The sequence below is a fragment of the Rhincodon typus genome, chromosome 9 (genome assembly GCF_021869965.1).
Source record: "Rhincodon typus isolate 14 chromosome 9, sRhiTyp1.1, whole genome shotgun sequence".
NCBI classification, from domain to species: domain Eukaryota; kingdom Metazoa; phylum Chordata; class Chondrichthyes; order Orectolobiformes; family Rhincodontidae; genus Rhincodon; species Rhincodon typus.
This window is the reverse complement of record NC_063340.1, coordinates 1,207,092-1,218,768: the sequence shown is the minus strand read 5'-3', so window position 1 is coordinate 1,218,768 and position 11,677 is coordinate 1,207,092. Positions and strand designations below refer to the sequence as shown.

Here is an 11,677-nt window from a genome sequence, read left to right as displayed (position 1 = left end):
CCCACCCCTCACCTCACTCCCCCCATCTCACTCACCCCCTCATCTCATTCTTATCCCCATCCCTCACTCTGGCCCCCATCCCTTCCATTGAACTGAAAAAAAAGCGCAAGGGGCTGAAATTCAGTGTTGGGCAGTGCCCGGTACCACAAATAAAGCCAAGATGCCACTGTCTCTAACCACCCTCCCTCCCCCAACAACCTCCCAAGCAGCCCAGAGGGGTCAGGGGCTTACATTAACTCTGATTAACTTTTTGACGCCAAATAACCAACAGAATCTGCAAATACCTAGCTGTAGGTTTCCAGTGAGCGTTTGTCAATGTCTGCATTTTTGGTTGTTGTAGATATTTTTAATTTTCATATCCAAATATCCAATAGCCTGTTAATGTGGTCAACTTCACAATCAGTTTGGTGTCTGGGGTGGGGTTGGGTTGGTGTATGGGATCGGGATCGGGTTGGGTTGGTATCTGGGATCGGGTTGGGTTTTAGCTGGCTGAGGAGCTAACAAAAATGGAGAGTAACTGGTTTCTATTGTGTTTTCCAGACTGGCAGAAAACAGAAGCTCAGAAAAGACGTGAGCAGCTCTTACTAGATGAACTAGTTATTCTGGTTAACAAACGGGACGCACTTGTCCGAGATTTAGATGCACAGGAAAAACAGTAAGTTACTGAATAAAAAAAGTTACTTGGTGGGAATGAAAACCAATCCTTTCACCTGTGCATTATCTTCCAACTTTCCTGGTTGAATGTATTCAGTATCCAATCCTGTCCAATCTAGTTCTAGTTTTTGAATGTTGTGTTGATTAATTGCAGTCTTTAAGAGTCAGGTCTCTTGGTGCTGCCTCAGTTACTGATGAAGCCTCTTTGTGTGTTCCAGGGCGGAAGAAGAAGATGAACATTTGGAACGAACGCTCGAACAAAACAAAGGGAAAATTGTAAAGAAAGAAGATAAGTGTCTCCTTCAGTGAGAGAGATGCACAGAAGATCTCCCATCATTTACAACACACTTTCACTCTCATTTTAATAAACTATGTGATGGATTTGAATGATATCATGTTCTATGTAGATCGTAAACTGTTGTAATTTTTTTCTGTTCAGAGCATTTAATCGTCCCAAGGCCGCAGGTCCGTGTATATGGCTGCATCTGTCGTTTTTATGAAATTGTATTTTGTAAAAAAAAAAGCCGCGTGTAATTGTTTTATTTGTAACGGTGACATTTAATGTTTTATCAGTTACATTTGGGAAGAATTCTCTCTTCATTAACGAGGATAGGAAAAACACCAAATAGTTGCGAAATGTAGCAGGACAGTTCCTAATTGTTTCTTATTAACACTGACACGGCTTTCTGTGTATTGCACTGATCTGCCTCAAATGGATGTTGGATCAGATTTGATACTGTGACCGGGGAGGCTGTTGGTGGTGCTTTACAGAAACTACGGAGCTCCAGCCTCCGGGTGCACTTTTGAATAAATTAATCGCCATCAGTTGTCAAAAAGTGAAACATCTTCAAGAAACAATCTCTAAACTTCGGAATGTTTGAGCTTGCTAGTCGCTGCATTTTCAATATCTAGGTTCATTTCCATTGAATATTGGAACGTTTCATTGGAGCTGTAAAGTCCGTTTTTTATATAAATAGTTGGCTTTTACAGAGCGGCCATGTTGTAAATGATATTATCTGAAGTTAGTTTTAGTTTAAACTCAGAAAAGGGCTGATGACCTTGCACCAGGTTGGTGCGGTCGGTTCGTTCTCTGTGTTTTCTACATTGTCTATTTATTACCCTGAACAGCGCGAGCTGCTTGTTTATGCTCCAGGTATTTTGCTGAAACGTTTTTGTTTGGCTCGAAAATGCTTGTTGTTTGTCTTCCGAAAGCAAAAGCAGTTCTCTGGAAGATCGGAATCATTTTCAATACATTTCTCTGCACCAACCTGCCGTCAATAAAACTGCTGCTTGAGGGAAGAAATATTTCTGTTTATTTATTCCAGGACCATCTCTGAATCTTGAATAAAAAGTGAACTTTGAAGCGTTTTATGTGGACAGAATCTGTTGTTGATGCTTTACCCTAATCATGTTCATACAGACTTGCGACTTCTAAATTTGAGAGTTATTTACACAAATGACTTCTATTGGGGAGCGATTTACTTTAAATTGGAATTATTTAATGCATAAATAAAAGTTTTCCTTCGCTACAACCAAACCGGTTTAAGTTTTTTAACGATTGCACATCAGCAATTCCATCCTGGTCGGTAAAAGCTCCATGTCCAGCCTGAAGCAGGCACACAGCAAGTCTGGAAAGATGCTAATAAAGCGTCTCCTGCGGTCAAGGACTACAGCAGTTTTCCCGGGAACTCCTCCCGACAGTCAGAAATCAAAATCGAAAATCCAAATCTTTGTTCAAAATCCCAACCAAAACCCCGAGGTTAATTTTTAGCTGCACCTGGCTGGGTTTCTCCCCCTTTCCTGTTTTTTTTCATTCCCTGTCCTGCAGCTTCCTCACGTGCGGGGCCATCTGCAGTGACTGTACTCTAATGTTTTACTTTCTGCAATAGCCACCGATTGCAGTAATTTCAATCGACTTTTTTAAAATATTGCACTAACATCGACACCTTTCAAGCAATTAAACAGATTATGTGTTTTTGTAATGAGCTAATAAATATTCGAAGCTGAACTGAACAGCTCGATCAACGGCTGATATTCCCCTTTCTATAAACGTTTCTAAATCAACTTGATGTCTCTCATTCTCAAACCCTGCAGCTGTCAACCAGGAAACGCACCAGGCACCAAGCTAAGGTTTAAAGTGCGCATCTTGAGGTTGTTCCGCGGTGTCACAGAAATGCTGAAAGGACATTTCTGTTTAAGACTCTTTCCTAAAACAATCTGATAGGATACATTTCTTACCCTACGCCAATCACATCAACTAGAGCTTGTAGCCGTTAGGAGCTGAACTCCCTTTGCACATTCCAATTATTACACTGTTCCTTTCGGTTTCATCGGCGCAAAACATTTCGGATTTTCTGTGGTGTGTAACTTTGAAATGATTTTTCTGTGAAGTGATTGCAGCAAAGGTGAAACCAGCTGCCGGCCACAAACTTTGTAACATCGCAAATCAATGTTTTCAACTCGAGAAGCAAATCTTTTAAAATCTCTTATCTGAACCCCATCACTGATTGTTTTTTAGCTCATTTTGAGACCATGTCGCACATTAACATCCTTCCCGCGGCTAGTGTGGACGGTATCTTTTTAATTTCGGTTAGTGGAGACTATTAATTACTTTGGAGGGAGATTAGGAGAACGAAGAAACAATTTTACAGACACAATCTGTTTAGATGCAGAGCTTTTAGTCAGAATTTAATGAATGAGGAATTTCTGTTGTGACACCATTCGAGCCGCCGCCTTCAGAACCTGTAACACTTAACACATCCCGGCGACTTTCAGATTCATTTGCTGATATGTTCAGTTTGTGTCTAGTTTTCCAGGACAGCTCTGGCCCATCGCTAGCATTTCTTTACACTCTGTCACCTCAATCTGTCCAAAAGCAGGCTTTTGGGGACTATCGAAAATCAAACAATCTGCATTGGCACCATTTAGTATCGGTATCACATCAGACGCAGACCTGCAGAAAGTCTAACCTTCAGCTAAAAGGATGTCCACGCCTCGTGCCAAATATGTCTGAACCAAAATACGAATTTTATTCTGTTAAAAGTGCACAGACTGAACTGAGCTGTCAGCAAATGTAATGCGGTCCGTAACATAGGCATGATCTCGGCCACAATAGGCGCTAATTATTCAAACTTCCAATTGCACCGTGAGCGCTGGAAAATTCCTAAATCATTCCTAAATTCCTATCTATCATTCCTACACCGCCTGGAATTTAACAATTATTTACAGTTAATAGTTGTCATGTTCTCCGCTCTTACCTGTTTACTCCTCACCGCCCACAGTAAGCAGCAGATTTGACAAACTCTCTGAAAGGGCTAACACGAAGCTGGGAGCTGCAATTTGAAAACTTTTCAGTGCTTCACCTGGTGAATGAGGAGTTGATGAAGGGATTTAGTGGCAATCGAGACTGGAGCAGTCTCTTGTGAATTTTACATTTGGCCTCTTTGATGTATTTAAATACGGCTGCAGGTGATGATCACTGGGATTTCAATCCCCCCCTTTTCCACCGAGCCAGTTACACAATCCCAGATATGATTCCCATCCCTGTGTAAAGCAAATTAAACCAAGTGTGGCCGTTATAATCGGCCCGCCGTGCCGCTCCAATGCCACGTTATACCACATTCTTAGTTTTGTTTGTATCAAATCTTCCGCAATCTTTGACTTTTACCTTTTGATGCAACAACGCATATCTCTCTCTCTCTCTGTCTCTGTCTCTGCCTCCCCCCTGCCCCAACCCAAGGTTTCAGACTCGGCTTTAAGAAAATTCGCCTGCAATTTCGGATTAGACAAATACTCTTCTTACAAAGGTTAGTGCTACTTGATACCATAATACTTAACACAGGCTTGATCAGCGCATCTTAAACAGAGACTTCACACAATAAAAACAATCGGTAAATCCCTGGGATTGCTCTAGAAGTAAACTCGATTGTGTTTCATCAGCCAAATTAGCAGGATGTTTTGTTTCCTTAATGCTGGTTAAAAGCCAGGATTTTTAAAATGTATATCTTTTAAGTATGATTCAAACAGAGCAGTACAACCGAAGGTTTATGTACAGAGCAGTTCAATCCCAGCTGAGAATATGGTTAGTCCAAATAGTATAACAGAAAGGTAGAAAGTATAGCTCAGTTATCAACAACTGAACAATAGGAAACTGTCCGAAACTGTGCAAGCGGTGTACAGAATGAATTAACAATGTTCATGTGAGGTACGATCTTATATTTTTTCCGAAGGCATTAGCTTTTTTTTTTACGTTTAGCAAATACTGATGTTAATCCCGAACAATTTCTAATTATTTCGAACGGTTGGTTGCGTCTTTCTTGCTCATGGTAACGAGATCTTATTATTATCATGGAAATGGCCTGCCTCGGTGCAAAATTATGTTCCTTGAAGGTTTCACTTCTCAAACACAAGCGAAAAAGAAACCAAAACAAAAAAAAAACTTCCAGCAAAGTGCATTATTTGGTAAGTTGGGATTGAATTGACCGCTGGTTCTTTTGTCAGAAACGGTGCTCGTGTCGATGACTTTAGTGAACTATTGGGAAAGTCTTGTAAAACCTTCCTTTGATGAGGTGCTCCGTAAAGGAAAAAATGTAATTTCGTCTTCTGGCGGTTGGTTTCTTTGAACATTAGCTCGCTTTCAGCTCCCGCATCAATTAGAATGAGTTGATTTTCTGTGAACAACAAAAGAGTGACCAAAGCCTTATTAAGGTCTTCAGAAGAACTCACCGAGCCTTTCAAAACCAGTTAAGGAAACCCTGTGCTCCTCCATGATATTCTGTTACCGTATGTTATTTGTTCACCAAAGAAAAGTGACGCTTGAAAAGTGGTTTCTTTGATAACCAGCAGCCGACAGTCCTTCTCGAATTCATTTATTTCCCGCGTCGGCGTATTTTTTCTTTAGAAATTTCGATTAAAGGCAGTCTGTCCCATTAAAGTTTACGCTGACTATCCCGAAATGTAAAACTAAATGGGGATTAGGCCGTCATCAATATTCATGAGAACGTACAATTTCAAACACAAAAAAACTCGACATTTTTAGGAGTAATTATTTTAAAAGTACGACTTGAAAATTCAACCATATTAAAAGTCCGTCCCTTGTTATTTGCTGGAGAGGCCCGAAAGAGAGAGATCTCCTGGTTAAAACATTCGTTTACTTTAAATTAAGTTTAACATATCCTCAACTGAAACCTTTACAGAACATTGGGAGAGTCCAGTTGATTTCTCAATAGAGGTGGATACATTTCCTTTATTTCATGTATTTGTCACAGGGAACTCGTAACGAAAATGATGTGGCCAGCCCGGTTTATTTTCTCGCAAGTCAGTGTCTCGTTGTATAATAATTCTGTATATTTCACCAGGGTGGGAAATAGATACTGAATAGGTGCCAGTTACACTGATGAGAGGTGAGAGAAAACCGAGTTTATGAATGTTCTCTGAACTGTTTAGTCTCACAACAACCTGCTAGCTGTATTGCGTGAATCTCCACAGCAATAATTACCTGCTGTAATTAACTAGTGGCCGCTCGGGTTTCTTAATGAATAACTTTGCAGCTTGTACAGAAATATGTAGCTGACAGATTGTGACTGACTACTTCCAGAGGAGCTTTTTACCAAAGGATGGGCAAGTGTATTCCTCCTCTGGGAAAGTAGTGCTCCGGCGTCACCTGGAGACGAGCTGTCAATCATGAGTAATTCGCTGGGTGATTGGTGAAGGGCGGATCATTGTCGGGCAGTTCCGCTAGAGCAGCGCTCACTTAGAGAAGGCTGCAGCAACTGGAGCGCAGTGATCAATTCTCCATTGAGTCAGGTACAAACAAACACGCAACAACCTACAACTTTCGCTTCCCCAGCCTCTTGGCTCGCAGCAAGTTTCTTACTTTGCTGCTTGTTTCGTTTCTGGGGTGGGTTTGTTTTGGGAAGGGGGTGGTGGGTGTTTTAATTCAGTCCCACCCGCTCCAACCTAACCTTGTGTCACGTTGTGTTGCAGAATAGATAGCAGGCTCCTGCTTGCATTTTACTGAGTTCCTGACTCCAGGCCTGGTCTAAAATATTCTCAGGTGAGTGTGAGACTTCGCGGTATTTATTCATGGGGAAAAAAAATCTCAACGAATTAATGTGAGGCCAAGGAGGTTTTTGTTTGAAGGGACTAGTTTGAAAACGACCTTCAGAATGTGAACTAACTTGTGACTGTTAAAGTATAGCTCCTTTATGGTTAATCTTGAATTTGTTTTTTTTTTCCTTCTTCTTGTATTTGTGTTAACCAATTCAATTTTGTAACTGACCTGACTCCTCCTAAAGTACTTGGATCGTTTAATTTGTTTCATTTTCTCACTGAAAATTACAATTGCAGCGTCCAAGGGCCGATTGAAAAGCTTGAATCCACTTTAGCGGCTAATTGGAGAGGCGTGTTTTTCGTTTTTTGTTCATTTATTTTGCTGATAAGGTTCCTCTTTAAATTGTGTCCCCCGAGGTCTAATCTAAATTGTAATTGACTTAATTTGCACACAGCTATCGCCTTTTAAATGAGAGTGCGGTTTTATCTGGGTCCTGTGGAGGTGAAAACTTGGTTTAGGAAACTGTTGATTGAGAATGCTGTAATTTTGACTGCTGGTTAATTTTTTTTTCAGTAAGTGCTCTGATGTTATCGTCGCCGTATGGAGGACAACTTTCATTAAAATGTCATCATTGAATATTCAGGGTCGATCTAATTGTTTTTTTTAAATTGGCGGTTGCTTTTTCTTTTGAAAGGAGGCCGTAGTATTTCCCTTTGGTTTAGCAGATTGTGAGATAGTTACCTGTTTTCTAAAGTCCTTCAGTGTCAGGCGATGGAAACGAGTTTAATGAAACTTGAACCGAAAAAATTATCACTTTTTTTTGTTTTCGAGTCTGTTTGACATTCTTTTGGGGGGGGAATTTTCCCGGGGACACAGTATAAACTACAGGAGATTTTTTTCAAACTAAGGCTGATGTTTCGAAGGTCGGTTTGAAAACTTAAAGGTTTAAATGTATTTTAATGAGGGCAGACTCCTTACAACCTCTTTGACCATCAGCCTAAATCTCTCTACTGTCCAGTTAATTTAAACGGTAAAGTAAAGCTTCAGTTAAACACGTGTGATTTCAAAAGACTTTTTTTTTGTTTTGGAGATGGGTGTAATGTTTTTACATCTGTCTGTAGTAAACGGAAAATTGAAGTCCCTGCAATGAGCGCGATTAAATATCGTGCGCCTGTAGTTCTCTCTCATTAGCTCATCAAGACACGGTGACTGTCAATTGTTCATCACAGAAATGATTGTCTTTATCGTCAGTCTTCCGCCGGCTTCAATCATGGACAACATTTCACTTCCAAACAAGTTGTGTGGCGTTGGCTGTAATGTTAGGCCTTTCGCACGCTTGCGTTCCAGTAAAATGATCTAAATGTTAAGACTTTTAAAACTGAGCGAGTGTTGATGAGTTCTGACAGTCCCTCGGCAGAGAAATAGTGGCCCGAAAGCTCTTTAACTTTGGTTAGAAAGCCGAGATTTGTTTTTCTTGTAAAATCGCGTAAGTTTTCCTTTCGCCTAGAATGTGAGTACCGCGCGATTTCAGTCATTTTTTTGTGTGGATCTTGTTGACCAGAAGTTTTAATTTGGAGAAAAATACAGCGAACCGATCGGGCCACTTTTAAATTCCCTGATCTTGACAATTTCCACACTTTGTTTAACAATAAACTAGTGGATCTCTCTCTGGTCCACATTATCCTGTTCGATTTGAGGCTTCGGCCAACTTCAAGAAAAGGCTGAAATGGAACCATTTTGTAAATTTCTGGGTTTGCTTTTTCGAAAAAATAATAATTTCCAAAGTGAATCCAGACTCTTTCCGTTTAAATTGCATAGTCATACTGTAATGTTTGGGGCAGTTTGTGATGTTTTCAGAATTCGTGTGGTTTCTAAAACACTTTGACTTTTGGAAGTGAGATTTTGTTTTATTTACAGGCGCCTGGAATCTGGTGACTGCAGCAAAAACGACACTTTATTTTTCGGCCGAAATCTGCAAGTCTTTTCTCTTTAGCGGAGCACGAAAGGTTGACTGGCCTGGACTTTGGGAATTGTCCGAGGGACACGCTGCCTTTTCCCTGGCTTTGGAAGATCGCCATTCGTTAGTATGATGTCATACCTCAAGCAGGCTCCGTACGGGATGAACGGTCTCGGGCTGAGTGGCCCTGGGATGGAGTTACTCCATCACTCGGTGGGATATCCCGGTAAGGGGCCGAACGACCGTGCACGCTGTCCCAAACTAACTTTAGTTTTTAAAACAAAATAAACAAACCTGCACGGCGGATGTTTTGTTGAAAGGTGGTTTTGTAGTGGGATTGTGAGATATTTCCGAAATGACCAATTTGTTTTGTTTTGTAACCACTTTGTAGCGACCCCGCGCAAACAGCGGAGAGAGCGCACCACATTCACCCGCTCCCAGCTCGATGTGTTGGAGTCTCTGTTCGCAAAAACTCGTTACCCTGACATCTTCATGAGAGAGGAAGTGGCGTTAAAAATTAATCTTCCCGAATCCAGAGTGCAGGTGGGTCCCAGTCTGGTATCCCTCACTTCAACCACAGCGCGTGCACACAACAACTTAATTCCTCCCTTTTTTGTTTTTTAAACAACTGCCTGAGACGGAGAAGGTGGTTTCTCAACGAAACTGTTTCACACAGGTTATCTTTGGGCAAATTAGTTTAAAATTTTGCGGAACGCGAAAATGCCGAGTGGCTTGGAAAGTGTTGGGAACAGGGGCAAAATACCTTAAGTTAGGTTTGGGGGTGACTGTTTATTAGTAAAATCAGTGAAAATTCTGTAAAATTGAGGGAAATGTGTAAATACACATTCTGTAACAGTATTTTAAGTTTTCTGTAAACCCAGACGCAGTTTCGTGTTTCGAAGCGATGATAAAATCCTGGTGCTTTAAACTTCCAGGATCTCCCCAGTGGAGATGACTCCGGACGGATCTCCGGCTAATTTCTAGAAGCAGCTGACGATAGAATTGTCCACATTCTGTTTGGCTTTTACTGTTTACTGAAAGCTCCGTCCTCCCGAATATAATCAGCAAAACTTTGGGTTTGTTTCCGTTGAGAGAATGGAATCGGTTTGTAGTCTACGATCTCAATCTTTTTCTCCTGACACCCCACTCCACTTTCTTTGAGCTGATTTCAATAACTCTCTGCCTCCCGTTATTAAACTGCGCAAGGTTGCAATGTCAGTTTTCAATGATTGAAATCAATGGATTAAAATGAGTCCGCTGCGCTTTTTTTTTTTGCTTAAAAACGGAGCAATTATCAGTCAGTCCCTCTCAAAAATCACTTTATACTACTGTTTTAAAAAGCCATCCATATCAGCGATTGGTGAAGCTGTAATTGGGTTTTTAAGTTTACATATTTTTAAAGTTTGTTTTTGCACAAGGATGGAGCGATTGGAAGATCTTTGAAAATGTTGCGATTTTTGAACGTGGAGATTCTTTTTAAAACTCACGCAGTTTCCTTCCATCGCCTTTGTAATAAATTGGGGGTGAGACACTTGTACATTGGCGGGGACTTGCTGCTTTAACGGGAGTGAGAGAGCCTTTCCTCCCGGGGGTGGGGTGGGATAGGGGGCAACCTGCAGGGTATTGCGGGGGGGGTGGTGTTTGAGGCCGTTCCCGTTCTGACTGAGCTTTCTCCCCTGTGCTTCCCCCGGCTCTGCCTCTAGGTTTGGTTTAAGAACCGCCGAGCTAAATGCCGCCAGCAACAGCAGAACGGGGGCGGCGGCGGCAGCAAGGCCAGGCCGCCCAAGAAGAAGTGTTCCCCGGGCCGGGAGAGCAGCGGCTCAGACAGCAGCGGGCAGTTCACGCCGCCAGCCGCCTCCAGCTCCTCGGGCAGCGGCCCCAGCACCAACTCGAACCCGGCCTCGGTGCTCAGCACTCCGGCGGCGGCAGCGTCCATCTGGAGCCCGGCGTCAATCTCCCCGGGGGCGGCGGGCCCTGAAGCTCTGAGCGCCGCCGGCGCCTCGTGTATGCAGCGCTGTCCGTCCGGCTCGGGCAGTGCCTACCCGCTGGCGTACGGCCAGGGCAGCGGCTACAGCGGGGCCTATCCCGCCTCATCTTCCTACTTCAGCGGCGTGGATTGCAGCTCGTACCTGGCACCCATGCACTCCCACCACCCTCCCCACCCTCACCACCAACTCTCTGCCCATAGTACCACTGCGCTCAGCCCAATGAGCAGCTCCCCAATGCCAGGGCACCACCTCAGTCAGAGCCCAGCTCACCAGGGCTACAGCGGGCCAGGACTGGCGTTCAACTCCGCCGACTGTCTGGATTATAAAGAGCAAGCAACATCTTGGAAACTCAACTTCAACACCAGTGACTGTTTGGATTATAAAGAGCAGGCTCCCTCCTGGAAGTTCCAAGTTTTGTGAAACTCGGTTTAACGCTCCAGATTTGGAGCCTTTTAATCATTCTCCAACCCCATTTTCTGAACTTGTTGCTTCTCTGTTCTGATTTGACGGAGAGAACAGGCTGGGACTTCACGTTGTTAACTGTTTGCTGGGTTCATTTCCATTTTTCCGTCTCTTTTAGGTGTTGACAATCAAAGCTGGTGTCTGTTTTAATTGGATTATGCTGAGTGTAGGTGTTTGAGACAGAACCAATCTCATTGTCATGCCCTAGGATGCAACATTACTGTACAACACAAACCTGCTAAAACCTTTCAATAAAGTGTATTGAACGAAATATACGGGGAGCTGTTACTGCACGGTCTTTCCTGTGGGAAAGTGGTTTCATTTCGCGGCTGGAAACGGGCAACAGTCATCCCCTTTGACCGTTACCGTTTTATTTTAACGAATTGAATTCGTTCAAATTCTCCTCCTTTTCGGAGAGAAACAAAATCCGAATTCAACCCGGGTTCGTGTCCCTTTTCTTTTAAAACCAAGTGAAAGCCAAAGTCCCAGGGCCCCTGAATGATGTTTGCCCGATGTTGGACTCTGGTTGTGGGATTAAGGGGGTGGGGGAAGCATATTTTGTGT

The 11,677-nt window shown here is 42.7% G+C and overlaps 2 protein-coding genes across 5 annotated transcripts in view; both read left to right on the top strand.

Moving 5' to 3' along the window:
* Positions 1 to 2,017, top strand: part of ehbp1 (EH domain binding protein 1) — a 191,815-nt gene extending 189,798 nt beyond the window's left edge. The window contains exons 15-16 of the mRNA XM_048600883.1: positions 541 to 655; positions 873 to 2,017. Of these exons, the coding sequence (XP_048456840.1) occupies positions 541 to 655; positions 873 to 963 (206 nt within the window). The 3' untranslated portion in view covers positions 964 to 2,017. The remainder of the gene's footprint in view (positions 1 to 540; positions 656 to 872) is intronic.
* Positions 2,018 to 6,290: 4,273 nt separating this feature from the next.
* Positions 6,291 to 11,384, top strand: otx1 (orthodenticle homeobox 1). Of its 4 annotated transcripts, none has more exons than XM_048601513.1 (5): positions 6,291 to 6,459; positions 6,640 to 6,709; positions 8,624 to 8,889; positions 9,055 to 9,206; positions 10,367 to 11,384. In XM_048601513.1, exons 3-5 carry the CDS (start codon positions 8,793 to 8,795, stop codon positions 11,069 to 11,071), a joined length of 954 nt encoding a protein of 317 aa, XP_048457470.1. In that variant the 5' UTR covers positions 6,291 to 6,459; positions 6,640 to 6,709; positions 8,624 to 8,792; the 3' UTR covers positions 11,072 to 11,384. The 4 variants fall into 4 exon arrangements, with proteins under 4 accessions (XP_048457470.1, XP_048457472.1, XP_048457471.1 ...); XM_048601514.1 differs by having other exon boundaries at positions 6,445 to 6,553; XM_048601515.1 differs by lacking the exon at positions 6,640 to 6,709.
* The last annotated feature ends 293 nt before the right edge of the window (positions 11,385 to 11,677 follow it).